General features: G+C 52.3%; 2 protein-coding genes and 1 long non-coding RNA gene across 11 annotated transcripts in view; 1 reads left to right on the top strand and 2 right to left on the bottom strand.

Moving 5' to 3' along the window:
* LOC141963374 (uncharacterized) overlaps window positions 1-15307 on the top strand; it is a 32310-nt gene extending 17003 nt beyond the window's left edge. For 2 of the 6 annotated variants that reach the window (XR_012634087.1, XR_012634088.1), the window contains one exon: window positions 12437-13233. This is a non-coding gene — a long non-coding RNA (uncharacterized LOC141963374). The other 4 variants (XR_012634091.1, XR_012634089.1, XR_012634092.1 and 1 more) reach the window with 4 other exon arrangements.
* MINDY4B (MINDY family member 4B) lies at window positions 634-15169 on the bottom strand. Of its 2 annotated transcripts, XM_074912625.1 has the most exons (10): window positions 14173-15169; window positions 13370-13489; window positions 5879-5970; window positions 5070-5250; window positions 4573-4638; window positions 3994-4064; window positions 3118-3190; window positions 2598-2750; window positions 2313-2484; window positions 1429-1678 (listed from the first exon to the last, which is right to left on the bottom strand). In XM_074912625.1, the coding sequence occupies exons 1-10, from the start codon at window positions 14410-14412 to the stop codon at window positions 1536-1538; spliced, it is 1311 nt and encodes a 436-aa protein (XP_074768726.1). In that variant the 5' UTR covers window positions 14413-15169; the 3' UTR covers window positions 1429-1535. The 2 variants fall into 2 exon arrangements, with proteins under 2 accessions (XP_074768727.1, XP_074768726.1); XM_074912626.1 differs by lacking the exons at window positions 3994-4064; window positions 13370-13489; window positions 14173-15169 and having other exon boundaries at window positions 634-1678; window positions 5879-7177.
* A 100-nt stretch (window positions 15308-15407) lies between the features above and the next one.
* CLRN1 (clarin 1) lies at window positions 15408-25557 on the bottom strand. 3 transcript variants are annotated; one of them, XM_074912628.1, is made up of 3 exons: window positions 24598-25557; window positions 18829-19012; window positions 15408-17897 (listed from the first exon to the last, which is right to left on the bottom strand). In XM_074912628.1, exons 1-3 carry the CDS (start codon window positions 24848-24850, stop codon window positions 17597-17599), a joined length of 738 nt encoding a protein of 245 aa, XP_074768729.1. In that variant the 5' UTR covers window positions 24851-25557; the 3' UTR covers window positions 15408-17596. The 3 variants fall into 3 exon arrangements, with proteins under 3 accessions (XP_074768729.1, XP_074768732.1, XP_074768730.1); XM_074912631.1 differs by having other exon boundaries at window positions 15408-17862; window positions 18833-18946; window positions 24598-25556; XM_074912629.1 differs by having other exon boundaries at window positions 15408-17862; window positions 18833-19012; window positions 24598-25552.
* Window positions 25558-26490: the final 933 nt, after the last annotated feature.

The following is a 26490-nucleotide window of genomic DNA, read 5'->3' as shown; positions in this document are numbered from 1 at the left end:
CCGCGGCCATGGCTTGTCGGGAGCGGGAGGAGGGGCCAGGCGGCTCGGGGAGGCCTCGCGCCCTTGTACCGCCGTAGTGACCCGTTAGCAGTCACCCGGCACATGTAGCCTCGCGCGATACCGCGCCGTGCTGGGCGGCTGAGCTCCGTTAGCGTCTCCCGTGCAGCTTCCCTCATTCATTATTAGTTCTTTATTTGCATAAGGGCCTTCACCAGGTAAAATAACCGCTGTCTCACAGCACCTTGTGGGCTTCTCTCCACCCTCTTGTCCCCTGCTGACCCCGCAGGCTCTGGCTTGAGCTGGCAGCTCCACAGCCAGCACTGGGGGTGCTGTCTTGGCAGTGCCCCCCCAGTATTGGGGTCTCCCAGCCCTGCCCGTGGTGGGTCCCTGTCACGGTGTCACGGGGGCTGCAGGTGCCCGGGGACGGCAGCGCTCGGGCTGACCTGCAGCCCTGCAGTGGGGCCACCATGCGCTCGGGGAGCTCTGAGCTGAGCAGAAATGGAAGGAGGGGGGCGATGACAAGTGCAGAGCCCGCGTTAGCTCCTTACCCAGCGGGCTCCTCGCCATGCCAGGCTGAGGCTTTGAGAATTTTTGAGAACGGGCAGTGTGAGGTTAATGGTTGGACTGGATGATCTTCAAGGTCTTTTCCAGCCAAGATGATTCCGTGAATCTCAGGCTGGTTACAACCACTTCTTTTTTTTTCTCTTTAAATTCAAATCATTTAAACCAAACTTCTGGATCACTTGCAGAAAGGTTTATTGTTCTCAGTACAGTTGTCATTAGCAACACACGCTTTGGTATGACTAACAGGTCTTTTTTGGGTGATGTCTGTAAGGAAGGAAGTAGGAAGTGGTTAATGTGAGCAAGGAGCGATGCGCCCTGCCCGCGTGCGCTGAGCTGCCACAGCGTGCCAGGGCTTGGCCACGCTCCGAGTCAGTAAAATCCCAGAATTCACAGCAGGGAGCACCTGGTGAGAGCTCCTTTTGCCCCGGTCCCCGTGTGCGAGCCGTGCTTCCCCGCGGGTGCGCGGGACACGGGTACCTCCGTGAGCCAGCGTGGCTGGGGTCACGCTCGAGGTGTGGCTGAGGGGAGGGAGACCCGGCTGCAGGAGTCCCAGTGTCAGAGAGCTGGGAGGAAACATTACTGCAAACAGCTGAATTAGTGGCACACGCTGATCAAATAAGTTGGACGCACACAATATTGTCAACGCTCAGTATTGATTTCACTTGCACTGCACTCTGAAGAGACACCTGGGTTTCTTAATCTCTGCCTGGCGTGGGAGGGAAGCAAACTGCCTCCCTCTTTCCTTTTCGTGCCGGGAAGGGAAGAAACATGCATCCCACCACCTGGGAGAGCTGCACGCTCGGGCAGCGTCGCTGCCACCCGCTCCCCACCCGCACGGGCTTTCCCAGTGGGGGCAACGCCTCCCCGAACAGCGTCTGCTCGAGGCCCCCGGGGCTGTTTTATTGGTGAAAGTGTTTTTTCTCCTCCAGACGGCAGTTTGGTGGAGTCGGCAGCGAGTGGGAGGCCCGGTTTCAGAAGAAGGGCTCTGTCCCGTTCCAGCTGACGCTGGCGCCTGCCCACTTGCTCCTGATCGCCATCTCCACAAGCGGGCGCCTGTTCCCGGGGCTGCTTGGGCCCTCGCTGTGGGCCTCTTCCCAGGGATGCGAATGAGTGTCTGAAAACGAAACGCAGTTAAAAAAACCCCCAACCCTCCCTCAGAAAAGTTTCAGAAAAGGTTGAAAGCAGAACCGAGTGGTTGCCGCAGGTGTGCTGCCCGCCATGCTCCAGGACGGAGCTCAGGGCAACCCCAACTCGGCCCCCCCGGGAGGGTGGGGGCTGCCCCCCATGCCATGTGGGTCCCCCTGGGGAAATTCGGGCGCTATAAATCTCGACTCCCTGCAGGGCACGTTTGCATATTGTTTTTCTGAACAGACGTGCACATCCTTGTCTGCAGCCACGCTGCCTGTCATCGCCCTGAGTCTCGATTCACCTCCTTTCCTGCAGGTTTACCCTTTAGGGGTGTTTGCAAGTTTCTTACTTCAAGTGCCGCAGAGAAAGGAGAGGGAGGAAATTATAGGACTTGTTACGGTGCTGGTCCTTTCAAAGCCAGGCTGATGTTTGTGTTGGTTTATGCTGTTGTTTGGAGCAGGCTCCTCACGTTCTGTGCACGGCTGATCGCACAAACAGCCTGTGTATGTGTATTAAATCCAGAGCACCTGGCGGTCCGCCCGCCGCAGCAGGGCACAGTCACGCGAGGCCCGTGCGGGGCACCCGTCCCTCCTCTCGCCCCCCCGAGCTGGGGTGCATACCTATCGTTAGGTGGGCTGCTCTCGCCCGCCCGCTGTAGAAGTGCAGGTGGAAGACTCTCTCCCTTTTCCAGTCGGAGAGGAGCTGGCTGTCGGTGCCAAAGAGGACGCCGTGCCTGCCGGCCAGGCCGCACAGCCAGACGGGCAGCCGGGGCGTCCTCAGCCCGGGGCTCGCCTGGGGAGAGGGGTGAAGCCTCGCGGTGACGGCGGCCGTGCCCCGGCGCCTCGCTGCCAGGCACGCGGACAGCCGGCGCGGGGACAGCCGGTGTGGGGACAGCCAGCGCTCACCTGCCACCCCACTGGCCCTCCGCCACAGCACAGGTAGCCCACTGGGCCCCGCTGCCTCCAGGCATCGCCAGCGCCGCTGCTGGAACCCTGCTCCCGGCTGCCGTCGAGCTCGTGCGGGCCCGCTCGGCCCGTGAGGAGGAGGCTGAGCACGGCCTGCGGGGAACGGCCCACGGTCACGGTCACGCCACGGGGCACCAGCAAAGCCCTTGGCAAGACAGCGACTGGGGGCCTGCTCCCAGCTCCGTCAGGCCAGTCATGAGTGCAGGAATGCCAGACTGCCTGTGGCTTTATTACTATTATTATTATTATTTATTATTACTATTGTCATTATTACTCTTATTATTATCATCATCATCATTACAGTCCATTTTTAGAATAGACAGTCATGATTCAAATTTACAGCATATTTTTCTATGGCCTTACACTTCTTTTTTAGTTGGGTTAACGAGTGAGAATTTTTTCCTAAATCAAATGTGGGAGCGATAAAAAGTTAAAACTTGAGAAACGAGGCTAATCTTACCTGTGTACAGGTGATGTTTCCAAAACTGAACTCTAACAGAGGGGTTGCTGTGCAGTCTAAATCTTCTTGGACCCTGCCCAAGCAAGCACAGAGCGTTAGGGCAGCGGTGCCTGGCCGCTGCCCGTCCCTGCTGGATTAGCAGAAACGGGAGGGGAGATCCCAGGCTCACTCATTTGTCTGTGCTGTTGGCACAGCAGTGCTCTCCTGACACAGCAGTGTGATGCTCGGCTGGAGCTCTTGCACTTCAGATCTGTTCCTATCAAAATTCAAATTTAGTGTCAGATTCAACCCCCTCGGTGCAATTTCTGCCGAAAGGCTGCAGTTACGCCCCGGCACAGCCTGGACAGGATTGTTTGAAGTAGTGGTGCAATTTTTTGCTAAATAGCTATTGCAGGGTCAGATTAGTATGAATCATGTTTTATACTGGTAGAAATGTGCCTCTGGACCTTTCTAAAGCATCTTTACCCAAATGTAATTACATCGGGTTTAGAAAGGCCGGATCGGTCACTGCTGCCAGCATAGTCACACGGGCAGAATCCTGTGTTTAAACAAACTTCTTGTGATTTTCCTGCTTAGGTTTAATGGACTGTGACAGGGAGTATTGCTGTCAGTGGGGTAACTCCTGGTTTTACACCCTGCGTTACTCCTCCTGTGTGCGCAGAGGGTTTCCCTCCTCCCTGCAGCCCCTCTGCCCACTCCTGGATGCACTGGGGGTGTGCAGGACCCGCACCCGTACACGCAGCCCCGGGTCTCCCTCTGCCTCTTGGACAGTTGCCTCTCCCACAGTGACTAGGAATGGACATTGAAGTAAAACAAAGAAAGGGCCATTTCAGATGTGACTAAGCCAGAGGAAAACGCTTAGACAATGAAATATACCTTTCAAGTGTCCTAGAGAAAAGTAAACTGTATAAAAACAGGATCACTCCGTGACTTCCTTCACCTTTGAACTGGAAAAAGAAATTGGTAATCACAGGGGAGGAATTATGGCGGGTATATGGTGTTTAATTAAAACAGTTCCTCTGCTTTAATACAACCTTAAGTGAGTGTGTTGAGCCAAACAAATAAGCTGTTATTCCAGGAAGGTTTTGCAACTGATTTTGCTGAATAGGATCAGGTTAAAAAAAGAAAGAAGAAACTTCCAGATATTGGCTAAAATGGGTTTGTACACTTTCTTCCCCAGATTTTTGCTAAAGTTGCAAGGAACTGTATTTTGTGTTTGAGTAATGCACAAAGTGCTGCCCCTGTTTATCCGGCGTTTGTGGACTGCGAGTGCTGACACCGGTGGTTTTTATGGGAGCAGGGTCACTCCTGTGGGAAAGGCTCGAACAGAGCCGTGAGCTGACGGTACGTCAGCCCCAGACGTGCTGCTGAGGGCCATGCTGGCCATCTCCATAGGGGGATGGATGTCAGCAAGCAACAAAACAACTCGGAATAAAGTAAATATCCCGTACTTACACAGTTTATATGGTCAAAGATGAACTCCTGAGCTGCTGCTTTCTCAGAGAACTCAAACAGCTGGATCTGTCAGGCACAAGTAGGGGAAGATGTTGTAAAGGAGACAATTACTGTATCAAAAAACTGATCTTTTGAACCCAAAACACCCTTTAGACAAGTGAAAGAATAACGCAAGAGTCTGTATGCCCCTTCCTAAACCGAGGAGTTGAGCTCTGTACAAAGAGGTAGAGGCACAGCTTTACGTTAACTGATTAATTCATTTTGCAGGAGAAGCAAGATCAGCCTTCAGTGAAAGGGAAGAGCAGCCTCTGGACTGGCCTAAAGCCTCTAGGAGGGGGTGGGAGCGTCTTACAGGGACATGGGTCTAACGGGCTCCCAGTTTGTGGTGCACCGTAAGTTAGGGAACAGGTTTATGAGATTTTATATGTCTTTAAACATTTCAGGCCAAACGTGTCTTTAAAGAAAATCCTGTTTGCAGCAGGTGTACTCATACTCACTCTTTCTGTGAAGCTGTCGGCTTCGTAGTCTCCACGGGGCACGATGTGGGCGGCTGCGGCGAGGAGGCAGACCACGACTCTCCTTCCTCCTCCTCCTCCTGCTGCTGCTGCTGCCCACAGAGTGTCTGCCAGGGCGGCCGCCAGCGCCTCGCCTTGCTCCTGCCCGCTCACCCTGCGCAGCCTGGGGACGCCGGGGCTGTGTCGGGGTCAGCCCGGGGACGCTGTGAGCCCCCCGCCCTGTGGCTGACCCCGAGCTGAGTGGGGCCCTTCCCCGCGGGGGCTGACGGGACCCCGAGGTCCCGACCCCCCCGGTTATCGGTTCCAGCCACAACAAGTGGGAACACAAAGACCCGAGGGATGTGCGGAGCAGGCAGTTGCCTGTCGAGCTGTGCCCGTTGTCCTTGAGATTCCAACTTTCTCTTGGCCCCGTCACTGCTGCTGGCACGGACGAGCTTCCCACGCGCCGGGAGCGACGTGGGTGCTGTGGGGGCTTTCGCCCCGGCACCGAGGGCTGAGTCTGGCCTTCCCCTGCCCGGCGTCGGCCGGGGCCTGGTGAGCTGCCGTGCAGCACCGGTGCTGCCCACAGGCCGTGACCGCGGCACCAGGGAATGGGACGAGGGAGTGAAAACAGTCTTGGTGGGGAAGAGCCTCGCCTGGGAGTCAGACAAGGCTTTTCCCTGGGTGCAAATCCCCACCTGTAGCTGCAAACCTGAACTCGGGTCTAGTTTGGTGAAGCCTAGAGGCAGGCGTTTGTCTTACCCAGATAATGCAAGGGAACAGTGTGTCCCATGGGAAGGCTCAGCTCTTACCTTTCCAGGTGAGTGTGTCTGGTGTTTCTCACAAAGAGCAGGTACGCGATGACGTGCGCCTGTACCGCCATCAGAATGGCTCTTGTTTCCCCCTAGAAGCAGGAAGACAACACCCCCAGTGCTGAGCAGCCTGAGCTAGCACGTGCCGTGTCGCCCTCCTGGAGCTCACAGCAATCCCCGGCTGGCATGAGCCGTCCCGCTGGCAGGGTCCGCAGGGTCACTCCGCATTGCTCCATGGGAATTCAGAGGCGCTGCTGACAACTCCTGAGATAAATTGGAAGTAAATTGAAAAAGATCCTGTGTGCCTAAAACCAAGAAGCCTTTTCGCAAAAGAAGACTCCGGGTGGCCCAGAGGCGAGGTCGCGGGCGGGGGTCCCTCCCTGTCAGCTGCAGCCACAGGGAAGGGCTCTGGCCTCCCGGTACCGTGTACGCCTGGAAGCACCACAGCTTATTTTTTCTCTCCTTCATCCTCACAGCAAAGGGACTGGGGTCTCAAGGCAGCGTGGGCTGACGTGGGGCCGTGCCTGCGTGCGTCAGGGCTGGCGGCGCTGCACAGTCACAGCGCCTCTGAACCCAGAGTCTCACGTGTGTTTTGTAACAAGCGTTTCAGCCTCCCTGTGGGTTAAGGCTGTTTTAAGTGTGTATCTTGGTCTTCTGCTTTTTGGGGGGCAGTATCATGATGGTAAATAAGGAAGAAGAAAATCTCCCTCATTCAGTAAATGAGACTGTAGGTAAATTCACCTATTTGATTTCCAGGTGGGGCAGTAAGAACTAGGTAACTCTAATTCCCCCAAAAACCCAGCAAGTACCACTTATTTGTGCCCACCTACAACCACCTGCTGCTTTTCTCTGGAACCTTCACCTTGGGAGCATTTACTGCCCTGGAGTTTAACACGTGTGCCTGCAGCGTGCTGCTGGCTCAGGACAGCGCATCCCTCTGCAGACACGTCCCAGCGTCTCCGCTGGGAGGGCCCAGGGCTGCAGTGGGGCGCGGCAGGGAGCCCCCACAACCTGCCCCCCCAAGAAAACCCAGCCAGGCAGGGCTGCAGCGCGTGGGGGCAGGTGTGCAAAGCACAGAGATGTGGGATAATAATGGAAGATGGGTGAGGAGCATTGTAAACACGCCCGAGTGACTCTCAGCTGGGGTGTCGATAAACACATCTATCACACTAATTGCTGTTTGGCCTTGTGTGCTCGACAAGTAGAGCCTCCGCGTTTAGATAACGCCGGCCTGGGAGAGACTCGGGGGCACCTGGTGGAACATCCCTGAGATTCCAGCCCTGCTGGGGGAGGGATCAAAGCGCCACGAAAATCCCTGGTGGAGGGGGAAAGCAGCGGGTTTGGGATCCTTTTCTCTCCCCTTTCTGGCCAGCCAGGGCCGAGCTCTGCAGAGCTGCGTCCCCGCCTGCGCGCTCTGCCCGGGTGCTGCTGCCGAGACCCCCGGGGCACAAGGTAACGAGAATAAATTTACTGTTTGTGTTTCATCGGTGGCTTTGCGGGTGTTCCTGCGTCCTGCCTGGGCTGGCTCACACATTTGCCATAGTCAGCAGGACCCAGGAACAGCCATGTCAGGGCTCAGAAAGATGTCGGGGACTGGGAAGAATTTGATGGTGACTCCCCTTGTTCCGGGGTGGTCCAGCGCTGAGGGCTGGCTCCCCGTGGCCGCTTTCCTGGCTCTGCCAGAAGCCTGTCCTGAACTAGAGAGGAGGTGGCTGTTACCCCCCAGGCGATTCAAAGGGCTGTGTGTGGGTTGCCGTGGTGAGCGGCATCGGATTCTTCTCGCAGATTAGCGGTGAGGTTGGGATGGTTGGTAGTTACTGGCCTTGGAGCTCTTCACTGTGAGGTTGTTGCATTATGGGGTAAAATGAGAGAACTGGAAAAGGAAGTCGGGACTCCACAAGAAGTGATTACTGCTCAAGCGGAGTGGTGCTCCGAGCTGCAGGGTACCACAGGCGCCTGTAGCACGTATTGCTGACAGACAAAGGGTCAGGCATGGGAAAAGTAAGGTTTCGATTTCCCAAGTTCACGCTCTCATCACAAAACCTTCCTGGGATCCTGAGAAATGGGATGGAAATATCTGGAGAGAATCCTCAGACTCTGAGATTGAGTCTAAATTGGATTTAGGAGGCAGTGAGGGGGTGGGAGCTCGCCCCCCCGTACAAATGAAGGAACAAGCAGATGAGGGAGTCCAGGCCAGGCAAATTTATACCCTGAAAAAGTTAAGGGAATTTTTAGAGATCTATCAACAAAAGAGTGGGGAAGGCATACTGGCATGGATTTTGCGAGCTTGGGATAGTGGAGCTGCATCCATCCCTTTACCGACGGGCAAAAAGGCTTTAGTAAGCCCCGTAGCCGGAGATAATCAGATACAACGAGGATATGCTCAGCTGCAAAATATCAGAGCTCCTGATGGGCAAGATATTGCTGCCCCACCACTCTCTCAGTGGTTGCATGCAGCAGTTCTAACAGCATACATGGAACCTGACAAATTGGTGTTGTACTTGGGGCACTGGTGCACGATGGAGGAGGGTGTTCACCTGGGGCGGCAGGTGGGGGTGGCTCAGGCGCTGGCTGCAGGATCCAGCCCCGGCAGCGCGGCAGTGACCAGAACTATCAAAATGCAGTTTCTGAGAAGAGCGCCCGCCTCGCTGAAACCCTTGGTCATACCAGCAGCGACAAATGGTACGGGGGATGTAGGCGCCCTAGCAGATACCTTGAGGGAAACTGGGGCTGTAATTCTGGGGCTCCCTGTTCGGGTGGTGGATAAAGGGAAGCCAGCAAACCCAGAAGGAGCTACAGCACGGGCGATGAGGAGACATGGGGAGTGATCTTGTACAAGCCGTCCCACAGTCAGAAGTAAATGGGATCACAACATCAGAAATGTTTCGCCGATGGCAAAAGTTAGCACCTGCACAGAAAAGCTGGTTGGTCCTGGCCCCACCGCCCACTCTGCGCCCCCCCTCCACCTCGTCTGCGGCCTCGGGGCCGGGCACTGCCTGGAAAATGCCCGAACAGCAGAAATGAAGGGTTGGCAGGTCCCCAGAACTGCTGCTACTGCAGCCTCTTACCGTGAGGGGGACTGACGCCCCAGTGTTCCTTTAACTGCAGAGTGCTGGGGGGGTGTTAGCTCGGGTGGACGCTGGAGCTGAAATTACTGTATCACATCGTAATATGAATAATGAAGAAGCCACATCACCGGTCTGTGGGTTAGGGGGAAATCCAGCTCCTGCCCTCCGAGCTAGGGTTACCTTAACAGTAGGAGATGCCACTCCATTTACCACAGCAGTGTTAATTGACACAATTAAAGACTGTGTTCTGGGTATTGATGTGTTGGCAGGACGAACAGTTGAAACTTTAAATGGTCACTTCTGCTTTGGGACTTCACAAGTGGGATTGACCTCCCGAGACGTAACCGTCCTGCTGGATTCCTGGGGGGATCCCGTTGTGCTGCCCGTGCCTGCCAGGGTGGGAACTGTACAGCAGTGTCATATTCTGGGGGGAGGGAATGACTCACAGCATTCAGGCACTTCAGCAAGTGGGAATCGTTAAGGAAACCGTGACTGCTTTTAATGATCCTGTTTGGCCTGTTCAGACACCAGACAGCACTTGGAGAATTACTGCAGATTAGAGAGGGCTGAACCAAGTCACCCCACACACGCTTGCAGCTACGGTACCAGACATCGTTACTCTTACAGAAAAAATTAGCAAAAATTTACAGCCCTGGAAGGTGGTGATAGATCTTGCTAGCGCTTTCTTTTCAATAGCCATTGCTTCAGAAAGCCAGAACCAGTTTGCCTTTACCTGGCAACAAAAGCAGTACACTTCCCAAGCGCTGCCTGGGGATGCAGAGAGCCCCTGGGCTGCCGGCAGGCGATGGCAGGTGTGTGGCGCCGGGGCTGCCCGGCCTGCCTGCCCCTGCACGGAGCGTCTGGTGGTGACGGCAGAGGCACAGCAAGAACCTGGAGCAGCTGACGAGTTGCTGAAAGAGCATTTACACGGCTGTGGCTGAGCAATTAATCCAAAGAGAATACAGGGCCCTGGTACTACTGTAGAATTTTTGGAAATAGTTTGGCTTGGTGGGATTAGAGAAATACCAACTAAGGTCCAGCAAACAGTCCAGTGATTTCCTGTGCCAGTCACAGTGAAACAGTCACAGACCTCCTGGGGACCCTCAGGGCACTGGAGAACTTTCACCCCCATGGGGTGGTATTACTGTGCCCTCTGCAGAAACAGCAGGTTGTCTGGCAGTGGAACAAGCCGCAGCAAGAAGCCTCTGATGCTGCAGGAGGGCTGTGGTGGGCATGTGCCGTTGTTCGCTCTGAGGCGAGGACGTCCTTTCGAATTGGAAATAACGATTCTAGATGATACAGTCTCCTGGGGATTGTGCCAGGTGACTGGGCCAAACAATATGAAGGAACCTGCAGGATTTTGGTCCAAGGCATTACAAGGCTCAGCAACCCCAACGGAAAACCAAATTGTAGCCGTAGTTTGGGCACTACAAGAAACTGAAAGAATCACAGGCCAGGACAGTGTGACTGTACCCCCCCAGTTCCTGGTGGGTTAGTGACGATTCTGTGAGGGCCTGTGCAGGGGCAGCTCAGGCAGCCACACATTGGAAATGGAAACATCATTTACAGCAACGATTTCTACCAGGAAAACCACCTGTAACAGCTCCACAGGCCGTTCTTCTAGGAACTGTGTCACTTAATCGTGTGCCCACCCTAGGGGAGCCTTCCCCTGGCATCTCCCTGCATCTCCTGGGGAGGAGGCTCCCCCTTATGACGAGCTGCCAGAAGAGCATGAGGACGGTGCCTGGTTCCGGCGGAGCTGCCGGGACAGCAGAGAGGGGTCGATACTACGGCAAACAGGTCTGCAGGCACCCAGTCAGCGGGCTGAGCTGGTTGCAGCATCTCTTGCCCTCCTGGAAGGGAGGGCACGGACACACTGACACCTGGGTGGTGCCCAAAGGCCTCCCAGTGTGGTTCCCCCCGGGCCCAGGAGGGCTGGCGTGTACAGAAATGCCCCGCACGGGGGGTTGTTACATGGCAACATCTGGCCATGCGCGTACAAAGGTGCCCTCCAAAAGTGAGGCATGTCTCAGCTCATCTGAAAGGTGATCCACTCGAGCCACAGCATAACAGGGAAGTAGATAATACAACCTCCCCACCGACGTGCAGCTGGAGCTATAAACACACGTGGGGCTCGTGGGCATGGGTCAGCTTGCACCACGCACACACGGGACATTGCTCACCATCAAACCCCTTTGCCCTGTCGTATTTATAAAGCATGTGATTATACTACTTGTACACAGCTACATTTAAGGGCACTATATAGGCCATGGGGAAAGATAAAACATGGTCAGTGGGCCTTGAGTGCCTGGCAGGTCGATTCTGTGGGCTCCCTGCCCCTGCCGAGGGGGTGGTGATACGGGCTCCCTGCTGTGGATGCAGGGTCAGGATGGCTTTTTGCTAAACCCACCAAAATGCAAATCAACATAGCACAACTGAAGCATTAGAACCACTCGTCATCAGTACGGACTTCCTCACCAAATACAAAGGCACAAAGGAACACTTCAGTGGACATAATATCCAAGATTGGGCTCAAAGTCTAGGGCTAGACTGGATATTCCACTTGCCTACCATCCCCAGGGTAAAGGCTCGATTGAGAGAATGGATGGGGTCTTGAAGGAACAATTAGAAAAGCTAACCAATGCTAAAACTTTACAACATTGGAGTTCACATCTTACTAAAGCGGGTTTTTTTGTTAAACAGCTGGAATATTCATAATCAAACAGCCTACATTCGTATCCCACCACCTCTAGTACAAACCATGGTGAGGATTGAGATTCTTCAGGTGGTAGCTCCCCCAAAATATTAACCACGGGGGAAATGGAGTTGTTCACCCTGATGGGTGCCGTGGTGGGATCACACACCTACTCTACAGGTGGAGATTCATACAATAAGCCCTGAGAATGCCCTATGGCTCTGATCCCCAACTTCTTTGATTTTACACCCTCTGTTGATATCAGATGCTCAAGTTCTTGTGTTGCAGGCATCTCTGATGAGCACCTGTGCCTCGTCTAGAGGAGATACATCGGAACGGTGTTACTGTTGTCACGAACCCGAGATTGAATTGAAGTCCAACCTGAAAAATCGCAAGCCACAGCTCTCCAGTGTGTGCGGGCAATCACCCCGCAGCAGCTGCTCAGTCCCGGGGTGGTATGAGCTGCAGGAGCTGCAGCGGTGCTGCAGGTACTGCTGGAAGGGGACGGTGCTCCTGCTCTCCCTTATCACAGGTTGGCTCCTCGTGCTTTGTCCACTTGTGCTACGTTACGTGCCCTGGTTACATTTCTGTGAGATCGGTGTGTGAATTCTTGGGCCTGGCTGGCCTCTCCTGTAACTAACTCATCTGCCTTCTGTCCTGAGGGAGGATTAACAGCTGCAGATCTTCTGACAACGTGTTTTACTGGCGTGCCAACCCCAGTCGCTGTACTACAGGATTACACTGTGTTGAGTGCTTGTGATAGTAATGTTCCTCACTGTTATTTTCTCTGAACAGGTAACAGCTGTACGCCAAGGAACATTACAAAATTGATTAGGGATGGACTACCTGCTTCTTTGACTCCATAAACCCTGCTCTGAGGCTGAAGGTGTGTGTTGCTTCAGCACAACTGCCAGGGCAGAGGACAAGATTCCCCATCCCCAGTACTTGATCATCAGATGAAACAACCTGCTGGTGGTGCCTGCCTGGCTGAGGGGTTTAACTCCCTGACGGGATGGGTGGGACACCTGATTCACAGCGTTATTGTAGGGGTATGCTTGTTCCTTTTTCTATATGTGTTTATCTTGTGCCTCTAAGTTACCCTGTCCTACACCCTGCAAGCCCAAACGGGCACCTCCAGCCTTGCCAGTGTCACAGGAACGGGCCCTTGAGCGAGGGGGTGGGATGGGGGAAAATACAGGAAGATGGGCAAGGAGGATTATAAACACGCCCGAGTGACTCGCAGCTGGGGTGTCGATAAACACATCTATCACACTAATTGCTGTTTGGCCTTGTGTGCTCGACAAGTAGAGCCTCCGCGTTTAGATAACGCCGGCCTGGGAGAGACTCGGGGGCACCTGGTGGAACATCCCTGAGATTCCGGCCCTGCTGGGGGAGGGATCAAAGCGCCATGGAAAACTTCACCCACGAAAATCCCTGGTGGAGGGGGAAAGCAGCGGGTTTGGGATCTCTCTCTCTAGCACAGACCAAGCTCCGTGGCGCCCGTGTCTGTGCCTGCGCGCTCTGCCCGGGTGCTGCTTTGGGGACCCCCTGGGGTGTGAGGTCATGAGAATAAATTTACTGTTTGTGTTTCATCGGTGGTTTTGCAGGTGTTCCTGCGTCCTGCCTGGGCTGGCTCACACCAGGGCTGACCCCAGCACTGGCTGCCAGCTCCCGCGAGCAGCTGAGACCCTGAGGCACCGGTGCCCGTTGCTGCGCCGTGACATTTACCTTTTCTGCCTCCAAAGCGTAGGCCAGGTCGGAGCAGGGCTGGTGAAACCTGAAGTGTGCGCTTGCCCATTCGCAGCTGAAGCGGTGGGACACGTCCCCAAACAGCAGCTTCCGCAGCCCCTGGGCAGGAGGAGAAAGAGGGGATGAGTTCAGCTCCCTTCGCATCCCAGCGTCGTGGAGGATCTTTCATGTCAGAGAGGCCTCGGGGTACGGGTTCAGCGAGGGAGCTCCCAGCCAGAGCAGTGTAACATCGCCTACCGAGGATCAGACCCCGTAATTTCAAAGCAAATATGATGTTTGTGGTTAATTCAGTGACATCACTCAGCACTTAACCACTCCTGTGAAGTACAGTTGCAGTGTGTAAATAATTTTTGTATTTGGACAGGCTGCACCTGTTGGGGGAAGGCCTGGGCAAGGTGCTTGCTGTCATGTGCTGCGCTCCGAACCAGGATTTTGGGTGAGAGTAGAAATATTTTACTGATCTCCTGAACTTCTGCCTCCTGTTCTGAGGCTGTTCACCAGCAAAGCACCGGCGGGCAGGGAAACGTTACGCTTTCTCATTTGACCTATTATCTAATGGAGATTATAGTATATCAGTTTTAAGGTTGTGTTGCAACCACGCTCTTCAAAAGTCTCATGAATAAATCATTACCATTATACGCTTCTGCTACAGATGACAGCAGGCTGCAGCCTTCAGCCCAGCAATACCCCGCGCCTCCCACAGCGCCAGGTAAGGTTCCCCAGTCTCTTTCTTTTAACGAGATTAAATTACAGCTCGTGATTAATTCAGCAGGCCTGCTCACCGTTGCCATTTCCAAGGAGATGGGCCGCCCGCCCGCGGCTGGAGGGACCAGGAGGGGCCTGGGGACGGCGGCGGGGGGCAGAGGCGCCTGCGACCCCACGGGGTCTCCAGCTCCGGGCGGTGCCCGGCCGCGCTGCACAGAGAGAGGAGAACTTGGGGCATCGTCCCCGGCTGCTGCCTCGCCTGCACCCAAAGCTACCCCCCCAGTACTGGCACTGGGACCGGCACAGCGACCTGCCATGGGCAGTGCCCGGGAGCACCACGGGGTTTGATTCCCAGCTTTTTTCAGTCCTTATGGATACGTCCCTACAAGCCAGTGACTGGAGTATAAAATAATGTTGTGTTTGGGCTACAGGGAATAAGCTTCGTTGCCTTCCAACCGAGGGACACAGCAGGTTTTCCAAATAGTTACATGTAAGAGATCTTAATTTGTTAGGCTTTTTTTCCTGTGTTCTAAAATTGACCATGAAAACTGTTACTTTTAGACAGAAGGGTTCATTTATAGACTACTCTGCCACTTTGATTTAGATCAGGAAGACATTCCTTTAAAATATCTGAAGAAAATGCATGTTTCTTAAAGGAGGAGCATAAGAGATAAATCTACATAAAACTGTCTGCTGTGCTGCATATATAAATGTGTGATTTCCTCCACTCACTAACCTGGCGGGACAGTTGCAAACCCCAAAATGTTACCTTTTAGAGAAACAGTTACCTGATGAGTTGTATTACTGAATTCCAAACTGAAAAGGGAAAATAAAATACCAGTTATTAAAAAAACCCCAAAACAAACAGCAGAGGCTTTGCTATCATGAAGAAACAGGAGCCCGGCCAGAAAAGAACCCCCAAAGAAAGGAAGAGTAAGAGCTGTAGTACTTGCGTTACTGAGTGCATGAAGACCTTTTGCATGGTCACATAAGTATTGTAATAGAACTTATAAAATTATATTAAAACCCACCTGGAATTAAAAACGGGATAATGAAGCAGAACAAAAGTCTTACCCATGGAAACTAAAAATTTCTCTCCATTTGTTTAGATCCGAGATTTTGCGGGTGACCTCCTCCAGCTGAGCCTCCCTGTCGCCCATCCGCAGGCGCCGCTGCGGGGCAGCTCGGGGAGCCCCTCCGCTGGCACCCCGGGGCCCGCTGCCAGCTCCCGCCGCCCCACCCTCCTCAGACCTGTCCCAGTCTGTCCCTGCTGGCTCTGAGGAGCCCAAGTGTTTCATGCCAGCACGGAGCGACCGCTCGGCAGCGGCTCTGTAAGGGCTGGCCCTGGGCTGGGGGCAGGACCGGGGGGGTTTCCAGCTGCAGGGCTGCGGCTCCCCCCGCGCGGGCTGCCAGGGCTGAGTGGGAAGTGTGTAGCTCAAGGGGAAAAAAATACAGACTTATCAGATGTCCGTAAAGTCGAGTGATTTCACCGGGGAGATGAGCCGGAGATTCCTGCTGCAGCCGATGGGAGCGGGGAGCCGGGCTCTTTGCCAGGCGATGCCCCGTGATCCCCGGGCCCCCCTGCCAGGGGCTGCTCCCCCCTGCACAGCAAAGGGACGGGGCTGGGTTTATCTTCCGTGCTGGGCCAGGTCTGGGCAAGTCTGTATCTTTTTAGACACGGGCCAGGTCCTTCTTCAGGACTGGCGAGGGACACCCAGAGAGAAACTCGCGTGTGATACGTGTACGTCCAACCTGTACAGGTGACCCCGTACAGCCCACCCGGTGTGTCCGACCCCGTACAGTCCACCCGGTGTGTCCGACCCCGTACAGCCCACCCGGTGTGTCCGACCCCGTACAGCCCACCCGGTGTGTCCGACCCTGTACAGCCCACCCTTTACGCTGACGGTTGCCAAAGCTGCCACAGAGCTGCAGAGCAGAGCAGCTCCATGAAACACCAGCAACAAGAAGGATGAAACAGTACTCCTCATCGTTTTGGTAAACAATACCATGAGATGTAATACAAATTAAGTGTTAAGAAGGTACATTAACATTAAGAAGAATGCATATTAATTAAGAAGAAAATTATGAAAAAAAGTTGGGGATCATGGCAACTTGAGTAGCCCTTACACATCGTTAAAATCCAGGGAGAGGGTAGAGCGTGGGGAGGCCGAGCTGCTTTGTGAAAGGGTTCGCAGAGTAGGGGTATAGTTGACAGACCTTTTACAAAAAAACCCTGCTGTGTTTTGCCATTCATAGTAAAAATATTAAAAAATGACATGAAAGTCAGCGAGGTCATCTAGCAAGTCACTAGAGCTTGAAGCATGCAGTGCTCAGGTGAGTCCTGACGGGTACTGGGCTGATTTTCCCCACCGGTGACTCGGTGGGTGTGGGCTGGGGTTGCCCCCACCTGTGCTGGGGGTGGGGTGGGGTCGCAGCCCGGCAGGTAAAGGGGTGCCTGGGGCAGGAGTCACTCCCCTGGCCCCTCATCGGGGTTTGCTCTGGTGCTGTGTCCGTGCTCAGGAGGAGCCCCCGTGGCGGTGAGTGGGCTGGCTGAGCTGGGCCTGGGGGGAGTGCTCTGGCTGGTTTAACTCGTTTGCAGGAGTTTAAGGGTGCAAGGGCTGACGTGTCCATCCCTTCTGCACGCCTTGAGGTAGAGAGCCTCATGCATTTCCCCGTGGGTCTCTGTGGTGCTGCAGTGCACCCTGTAAGCCTGTTGCCTTACTCCACCGCTGCCCTCGTCCGAGGGTTTTTGCTTCACTTGCGTTGTCGGGTGAGAGGGTTTGCGGGGCTGAGCAGGGCTCTTTGTGCTTCTGCCTGCGAGGCTTTGGGGGGCTGCGGTGCACGTGCCTGCTCTGTCCCTGTGGCTCTGCTCTGGGAAGTGCCCCTCGCCCTGGGGTGTCGTGGGGGTGCTCAGCAGCACCGGGGCAGGCAGGAGGGATCGTGCTGCATCGCCCCTGCACCCCGCTTCGCTGCGTGTGGTGTTTTAACCGAGGCTGCGAAGGGCCCATCCACAGTGACTGCACAGGGAGATGAGGACTTTGGGGACTTCGGGGTCAAAGAGTTGGTTTGTTAAAACTAAAAAACCCAGAAGAGAGCTTTATGGACAACTTCATCTCTGCCTTCCCGAGGGCTAAAGGGCAAAACTGCTGCTGGTGATAGTGTGGGCTTCTGTTACAACCTGTTTATTTTACTTTCCAGATCCAGTTCAATGCTACTGATATTCCTAGTTTTCTTGGTGCCAGCTGTTTTTCAGATAACTTACTGGGGAAAAAGGCAAATGCTTTCAGAAAGTCTTACCCTGGGAAAGGGTACTTGGATCTAGACAATACCAAATGGCATGTCTTCTTTTGTTTACTGCATATGTCATATTGGTGTTTATTTGAAGCTTTCACTTTTTTTAATGACCTTATAGCTAATCACTTACAAGTTAGTACACCTGGTGGTTGTTGAATGTAGTAGTGATGAACCTCTTTGCTTGAAATGTTCTTAAGTTATGTAATTCTAATACATCAGGTCAACTGCTCCAGTGATTGTCCCTGAATCTTTTGGTTTTGAAAAGGGAAAATCAAATCCAGCAAATCGTATTAGCAAGGCATTCAGGAAGTGCACCAGGGAGCAGACCAAGATGATCCAGAATGAATTTGCAAACTGTTCACTGTGAGTCTTGAATATAAAACTTCCCTCTTTGAAATTAGCAATTTTCTCTGAAAGGTGGTGGATTTTCACCTCTGAAGAGAAGAGAATCATGATGAGGCAACCACAGGAACCTGAAATGGAGGGGGAGATGCTCATCAGCTTGGCCCTCCCTGCAGCGAGGCCACAGCCAAGTGCCATGCTGATGGTGTTGTTGTGGCCACTGTAACTTAGTTTTAACGGGGAATATTTCTAGAACCCAAGCCAATGGCAATTGAGATTAGTCAGCTTTTTCAAACTGAATTTGGCTTAGGACCAGTAATATTTAGCGTGGCTGCTTTAGTGCCCTGATCCAGCAAAGGATCTGTGCTTTTTTTTAGTTTAAAGCTGCTCATTGTCCCATTGAATGTAACTGAACTGTCTGCGTGTTTAAAGATAAATATGTACTTGGGTCCTTTATTAAATTATGACTCTAATGCCTGATACCTTGTAAAGCAACGGTAAATCTCCTTGTCAGCTAAGCCAGCACCACAGAGCAGGCTTTACCTTCTCGAAGTGGCAGAGGGACGGGGATGATCCGTTATCCCTCTTGGCTGTGCTTTTCAGAGGCCAGTTTTACAGCCAGTCGCTGTCAGTGTCTCCCCCTCTGCTCCTCGGGAGCAGCTGCTGCGAGTGGTGATCCCTCACGGCTGCAAACTTCCCATCACGCTGAACTCAAGCGTTTGCATCACTGACTTTTGGTTATGTCCCCCCCAGCTCTGACCGTGCGCTGTGTGCCCAGCTCTGGGGGCCTGGGGCTCGTGGGCACCGTCCCCTTTCTCTGCAGGTTCTGCAGAGGGGCTGGAGGTGCCGAGGCTGCCCCCACGGCCGCTCGCCTTCACCCATCCCACCGCCTGCCTGCACGGAGGATTTCAGCTTTTACTTCTTATCACCAATCTGGAAAAAACATGTTTTGAAATGGTGAAGTCCCTCGCCTTCCTGCCTAGCTTTATTTTGCCAGTTTAGAGTCAGTGCAGCCATGGTCCTTAACATTCTCCTACTCTGATAAACCGGGGGTTGTGAGTAGCGGGCGCTGGGCTGGGTGCCCGGGGGGTTGGTACTTACACCCAATGAAGCTCCAGAGGTACAACCCGATGGGGCCGTGCAGAGTTTCGTAGGGGCTGCCAAAAGCATTGAACATGAAGAAACCTGCTCCCACCAGAGCAAAGACGATCAGTACTGTACAGAAGAGAATGACACTAACATGGATACTTGCAGGGATAATTTTGAGCAAATCTGGAAAAACTAAAAACAAAATGAACAAAGCATTATTATACACATTAGGCAAAGCTGTCTCAGCAATCAGGCCAGGGATTTCTTGCTGGTTTGTGATAATTGTTCTAAATCATGCTCTTCCAAATGCAACCAAAGGTGAAAATGAAGGTATCAACTAGAACCGGGTTTTCACAGGCGCTTGGGAGCAGAAGCGTTTTGTGGTGCTCAGTAGTGCAGACTGGCCCGGAGAGAAGGACCAGCCCCAGGAAAGCCTCTCCTCCCCTTCCCAAGGGATGCTCCTGCTGGCTCCCCGGCCTGGGGGGCAGCCCCCGCGGGGTCCCTCCCCTCGTGACCAGTCTTGGGCAGCGTGTGATGGGCGAAGTCCTTGGGCATGTTGAAGCCCTGGCTGTGCGGGTGAGCGGGGAGGTGGCCGGGCGTGGGGGGGCCTTGCCCAGCCCCCCTGTGTGCTGGATTATTTTGCAGCAGCGCCCGTGGTTTATTTGGGTCTGTCCCCCAGGTCACAGAGGCTGGGGTCTGGCCGTCCCACCTGCCCGGGACGCTGAGCGCGGTTCTGTTCCAGAGCAGCGATTCCTCCGCTGGGATTTGGACAGACTGTGCAGGGCTGCTTTGTCAAGCTTATACCTGAAGAATTTTGGCTAAGAATGTAGTTTTTTTCTGAAAACCTTAAGCAATAAATGTGCAAGTTAAGGTCCGTGTTTTACTACAAGGAAGCAGGGAGCCCTCAGGGAGGCCGGGAGCTGACCTGCTGGCAGGTCCGACGTGTTGTGCTCTGTGTGTTGCTCAAGGCTCCAGGAATGGCTGATACCCGGGGGAGATGCTGTGGGGAGTCCCTGTGAAAATCTGCCAAAGAGATGTGTAAACACATAAAAGGATCGGAGGGTTCTTGCCTCTTATTGTTTAGCACTTGTCTAATTTTAGAAAATAGAAAAAATTGGTATTTTGGCAGAAATTATTAAAAATAGGGAAGGGATATGTTTATGTAGATACATTAATCTCTTAAATTATTTTTAAAATGGGATATGATACTAAAAAGGAAGAAATTCATAAAAGTTACATCAGTTATTTACAACAAACTATGGCTGAAGTTTTGAAAGAATAAACAAACTTTATATGATCAGAATTTTCTTCCCTGTATTTGCCCAAGTAAAACCCTTGTGGAATTTTTTGTGTCTGGAAGCATGAGGCCGGAAAGGGAAGATGATAAATCAGTGAAAGGAAATGAAGAAGTCTTACAAGAAAAAAGTGGGTGCCAGGCTAAAATAAGGCAGCACAAATAAAATGTGCATGCTGCTGCGAAGGCTGATGCCCTTTAAATATTAAAAAATACAAAAATTAAAAGTTTTAAATATTTTTATGCAGCTTTTTAGCTACTATTTAAACTGTGACCCTACTTAACTAGGGCACAAGGGGATAGTCAATCAGACTCAGTATGAGAGAGTAATTTTTAATCATTCATGTTTGTTTGGCAACAACAGCGTTTTAGAAGGAATCATCAAACACACTTAACTGCTCCTGATCCGCAGGGGCACGATTAAAGTGGGGGTGATAGCATCTCGGCGCTGCCTTGCTGCAGCTGTGATGTGCAGAGAGTGGAAAAGCCTCACATAAATGATTCCACCTTGCAAAATGTTTACAGCAAAGAGCTCCACAGCTTGGCCACACAGCGAGCACTGAAAAACAGGTACCGTGGTGTCAAGTCAGTTCATCTCCTGACTAAAGGAAAGGGGAATTAACAAAGCAAATGTTTGTGAACTATTCTTGAAGCTGTGTTAAATAAATATCACCTTTTGTGGTGGAGTGGGGCAGGCAGTGCCCCCGGGGGCCATGGCCTGGGGACCCTCACCCTGCGCCCACTGACGCGGTGCTGGCAGGGGTGGAGGAGCCGGGGGCGTCCCTGAGAGCCCCCCCCCGTCCTGGGGGCGTCCCCGCTGGCCCCAGGGGCATCCCCGCCGGCCTGGCACCGGGAGCTCATGGCTGCTGGTCCGGGGCCAGTGATGCTGCTGCTCCCTGTCCTGGCTCGTGCAGGTGCCGCACACCGCAGAGCTGCCTCTTTGCTAAACTTATCCATTTACCTGAAGGAAGAATTTGCCTGAATAAAAGGTTATGTCTGCTGATGGCTACTTATTGTCTGGTTTGGCCACTGGTGCTTAAATTCCTTGTACCCCCCTAGTAAAGACAAAGCTTGTTTTAGAAACTAGACCTTGTGTTTATGGACTTGATATCACTTATTTCACACCTTTATGAGCATAAGGAGCAGCTGTACTTAGTGTGGTGTAAGGCACAGTTTGATCGTTGTACCATTCGGGCTAGTCAACGGAAGGGCTGAAGAGCCCCAGCCTGTGCAGGATTTCTACAAGGAATAGCATTAGTTCTTGCAATGCTACCTGATGTTTGGGAGGATGTGTGAAACTGTATTTAATAAGAGAATTTTGTATTGTTTGTTTTAAGAAAACACACTACTGTGCCGTATTGAATCCTTCCCTTGGCACCTGCGTTTATAGTTGTTTATGTCATTAAAATTTTATATGTGACATATCAGGAAAAATTAATTCCAGCAGTTATGTTGTCTTGAAAGAAAAACATTCCTTCATTGTAATGAATGAAATAGTGTGTTAGGCATCCATGCCAGTGACCTTTAGAAAATGAACTGCTGACCCAGAAGCTGATGAGAATCAGCAAGAGCAAATGAAGCAGAAGGCTTTCCCCGGCCGCGCTGGGATTGCTGGCAGAGCAAATTCGCTTCACAATTAAAAGAGCTATAGTGGTCAGAGGGGAGCGTTTAATGGGAACAAACATAGAACTAAATCATTTAGCCTATTTTCCATGTCTTTTCTTGGGCATGCTAAAGCGCACCTCAGTGCATTAAGCTCTGGATGTGTAGGTGGTGATCCTGCTCTCCGGGACGCTCCCAGTGAGCTCCCGAGAGCACTGACTGGGACGGGACGGGTCTGCTGCTGCCCCAGAGGTGAACCCCCCTCCTTCAGCAAGTGGTCTCTGAAGTGAACGCTTCTGGTAGAGGCATATTTTGCTAAGCCACCCAATCATTGTTTCTAAACACAAATCCTATCAAAGTAAACATTGTGTTTTGCTTTTAATCTGAAAGATGATCTGAGAACAATCTGTGAGGAGGAGAGTGATGCTTCCACCCTCTGCTGTCAGGGGAAGCCCATGATCAGTACAACTGGGCTTCTGAAATTATTTTGGCTGTACCTGGGCTACGTTTCAGCTGTACACGCAGCCAAAGGTCACCTCGCAGCGTCACCTTTCCAGGGTGCTGTGTGAAGGATCCCGGGCAGGCAGATAAGACTGACAGGACGGGCTTGTAATGTCAAAATATTTCCCTATTAATGCTTGGCTTGTGTGGAAGGAGAATATAAAAGGTAAAAGGATGCTCTGCTAATCAGGCTTGGGTTCAGTTTTGGGAGGCTCAAGGCTCTTGGGCTGCGTTTCTGAGCCAGAGCTTCAGCCCCGGCAGCTCTGCTGCTGCGGGCCGTGAGGTGCAGGGACGGGTGCCCGCCGGGGCGCTGCCTCCGGGAGGGACGCAGCTCCAGCACGGGCCTGTCGGCAGCTTCGCCTCATGCTCAGAGTTCAGGCATAAGGTTAAACCCAGCCTTGATTTCAGATCCGGGGAACGGGCATTGAAGCACACGCTTCAAACCTCATTTTCTCTGTCTGAAAATGAGAACAGGGATATTTACTGATGCTTGAGTGAATCACTTGTTCAATGTTTTCTTTTTTATACAATTCCTGGATGCTTTTGAGTTCTTTAAATATGTACATTAGGCACTCATATTAAAGAAATAAATTTTTAATACTGTCTTGTGCAGCAGGATGCTGCAGCTCACTCAGGTTTTGTGGGATTTTTTTTACCATTCCAAAAGTGGGTTGCTTAGCTGTAACGTAGCTGTAACATTATTATTTCTGTTCTTTGGTTACGTTTGTGTACTCTGATGTAACACTTATGAATGCAAGTTTGGTAAACATTGGGATAGGAAAGCTTGGTTATATGAGATTCCCAAGAGTGTGGAATGGAAGTGTATGGCCTTAGGGAGAGCACTCAGTAACCCCGAGTACTTTGGGTTGAAAATGCTCTGCAGTACTTGGACAGATCCAGAGCTAACCTGTGTGTAGTGATGTGAGATACTTAAAGCCACGTGATGATCGATATTATTCACTCATCACAAGCTGTGCGTTTGTATTCTCTCTTGTGCCTGTAATATTAATTCGCACTGCCCACAAAATTATTTTGAATCTATTGCTACAACCACAGCAGCAGAATATTAAGATATTTCAGCCATAACAAGAAGAAATGTACAGATGGGAGCCTGAATGCAAGGCACATCAATAAAATGGTTTAAAAGTATCTAAATAACAAGTATGTGGAAAGAAAATGATGAGAAAGAGGAGGGAGCCGGCTCATGGCTGGTGTCTCTGGCCCAGGGCTGTCTGTCAGGGCTGGAGCCCTGCCCCACGCCGGTTCGTTCCCAGTCCCTCCCCGCTCTGTCGGAACGGCCCGAGGGCCGCCGGGGGCTCACGGCTTTGCTAGCCCGGGTTCTGAACAGTTCCACCTGCTCACGAGAAAACCCATTCCTTGGGATTTAGTAGACCCCTGTGAAAATTTGCCCCAGCCTATAACCAGCAGGGTGAAATATCTGCACGCTGTGATGACAAACAAAGCAATCAGGAGGAACTTCAGCTGTATAAATAGGCTAGTGATGGAATTTAATTAGAGATGGCAAATCTCAATATTATATTAATTTAGTCTACTACTTTGGAAAAATACCATATAGTAAACAATTTCTGGTACCTAATCTAGTAACTTTACCTTGCCTTAAACAACTTGCATAAGCAATTTACCAGTGCTGTGTTAGCAGAATGCTCCTGAACTGTGTTCTGTAATAACTCCAGGCAGCATATTGTACATATAACAAATGGCTCTTTGTTATTATCTCTTAATGTGCTGCTGTATACAAACTGGGTGTTCTGATCGTTTTATTGATCTTATCCTCGAAGATAAATAGGTGATGAATATTACATGTAAAGCAAAATCATTCCTAAGAGTCTTTGATAAAATTCTGTATGTCAGACACCAAGTCTGACTTGCAGATCAACCAACAGAATACCAGCCACTGCCAACCAGCTGTTCTCCCAACTGCTGCGGCAGACTGCGAACTTTTTGGGTGCTTTGTTTCTCAGCAGCAGCCGAAGGTATCTACGCCCCAGCTCTTTCATCGGATTTCTGCTAGTCTGGTTCACTTTCATGACAGCACAGAGGATGTAATATGACACACATGCATGGAGGAGGATGACAGATAATTGAAAAACAAATATAATTTTCTTAAAGTAGTAGTACAAATCTCTTGAAATGTAGCTGTCTAACTGAAATAGATTGTTGAAAATGTTAGCGTGGCTTTACTGGTACCACATAAGTTAGTTGAACCTGAGGATCAGAACACCGTGATGGCAGCATTTGCTTTAGTGTTTCATGCCTGTTAGGCTCCGAGGATGAGCGAGGGGACACGGGGGCAGCGCTCTCCCGGCTCCCCGGGCCCTCAGCAGCGCCGTTAAATAATTCAGATGCCATTGTTACTCACACGAAAACTGGAAAGGTCTCCCCCCGAGCCCGCACTGCCGCACGCGCTCGCCGTGGAACAGCCCGTACTGGATTTCGCCAATAAACTTCTCCAGCTCGTGGCCGGTGGCGTTGACGAGCAGGGCTCCTGTCTTGCAGAGGGTCGTCCCCTTCACCCACAGCTGCGTGCCGATGGCTGCCGCCGTCCCCAGCGCGCAGGCGAAGCTCAGCACCCCGGCTACGCAAAAGATGATTTTCTTCTGCTGGGCTGGCATGGTGGCGTGCGAAGTCCTCTGAGGCTTTCAGCGAGTCGGCGACAAGGTCTTCATGGGCTGGGCGAGCGGCCGAGCTCCGCGGGCGCCTGGCCGGAGCCCTGTCCCTGCAGCCGGCCCCCGCGAGGCGCGCGCTTCCCCGAGGATGCTCTAAAGGTTCTTCCCTGTCCCTTCTGTATAGCTCCAGCTTCCGCACTAATGCACTTAAAGAAGCTGGAAATAGAGCCTTCTGTAGGGTGTTTCAGCGCATCCTCTGTCACTCGATAACAAGGGTTTAAGGTGACGGCAGCAGCCTCTGTAATTTGAGTGCTCTGCTTGTCTGATTGGGCGAGCGGCGGATTTCAGAGACAGGCTCGGCTGCTGCATCTCATCATCTGCTCTCCAGAAAGCAAGTTTTCAGAGGGTTTTCTTTTCCGAGGTTTTCCTCTAAAACTAGCAATGTGGAGCTGCTCAGTGGTTTGGGTTATCTGGGGTGTTTTTTCTGTTGTTCCTAAAGCAATGACACAGGTAACCCGCAGCATCCCCGCTGAGCCAGGAGGCCCCTCTGCAGTATTTGGTTGCATTTGGGCACTCGTTTTTCCCTGGCAAGGAAAATACATATTGGTTTGGCTGCAGTGTGTAAGATGCTTCAAACCATTCAGGTTTCAAAGACTTTTCCCTTCCTTCTTGGCAGAAGACCCAGCCCAGCCACGGCTCCCTGTGGGTCGTGCAGGGGGGGCACCGCCGGGCTCCTGCTGCTGCCCGGGCCCTGCCTCGCTCTTCAGGGGAGCCAAAGCGCCGGCACAGAGAGCCCTTCCCCTGGGGGGCGCGGGACCAGCAGCACGCCCGCCCGCGTCAGTCTACTGGCTCCAGTGGTTCTGGCAAACACAGGGCCTGGGGTTTTTCCTCACCAGGTCAGCTCAGTGGTTTGTGGGCTGGATGTGCATTTATTGCAGGAATACTCTTCAGGTGGTTCAGGAGTATCGCATCAGGCTTAAACACTGAGTCTGGTTTAGTTAAACCATAGGTTTTAAGACAACCGTGGAATTAAATGATTCAAGGCTGTGTACAGACAAATGATTTTTTTTTAAGCTAATGCATAAATAAAGCTGCGGTTCGTGCTGTGCTCATCATTTGTAACCAAAAGATGGCACACTGCTGTATCTCTGGGCCCATCACCACCCAGCTTGCGCTGCCTGCAGTGCTGCATCCATACAGGTTTGGGAAAAAGCTTATTTTTAAAGGTGGTTTGGAATACTTGAGCAGAATGCGTTTATCGTTCCCTGAAGGGGGACTGTAATATTTCAGTGTGATTATCAGCATAATAGCAGTCAACAGGTGCAAACATACGCATATAAAAGTGACCATGTTCTAGGGGGAATTTGATGGGGGAAAACCAATTTAATTGTGGTTACCTGTTTTAGTGACTGCTTTTTTCAAGAGTCAGCTTTCTGACAGTCTTTTCATATGGAGCAATAGTTTATGCCATGGAGAATGACGTAGTTTTCTGAATGAGCCAAGATTTTTCAGAAAGCCTCGGGAAAGCGGAGGCGGAGCTGCGGGAGCAGCCAGCACGGGGGGGCTCTGCTCGGTTGCAGGAGGGTGGGCAGAGGCTGGTGGCGTGAAGGGAGTGGAGATGACATCGGGCTGGAGAGAACACTGTG

This window comes from Athene noctua, chromosome 8, assembly GCF_965140245.1.
Source record: "Athene noctua chromosome 8, bAthNoc1.hap1.1, whole genome shotgun sequence".
NCBI lineage: Eukaryota > Metazoa > Chordata > Aves > Strigiformes > Strigidae > Athene > Athene noctua.
The sequence above is the reverse complement of the archived record's forward strand: the minus strand, read 5'-3'. Positions and strand labels throughout refer to the sequence as shown.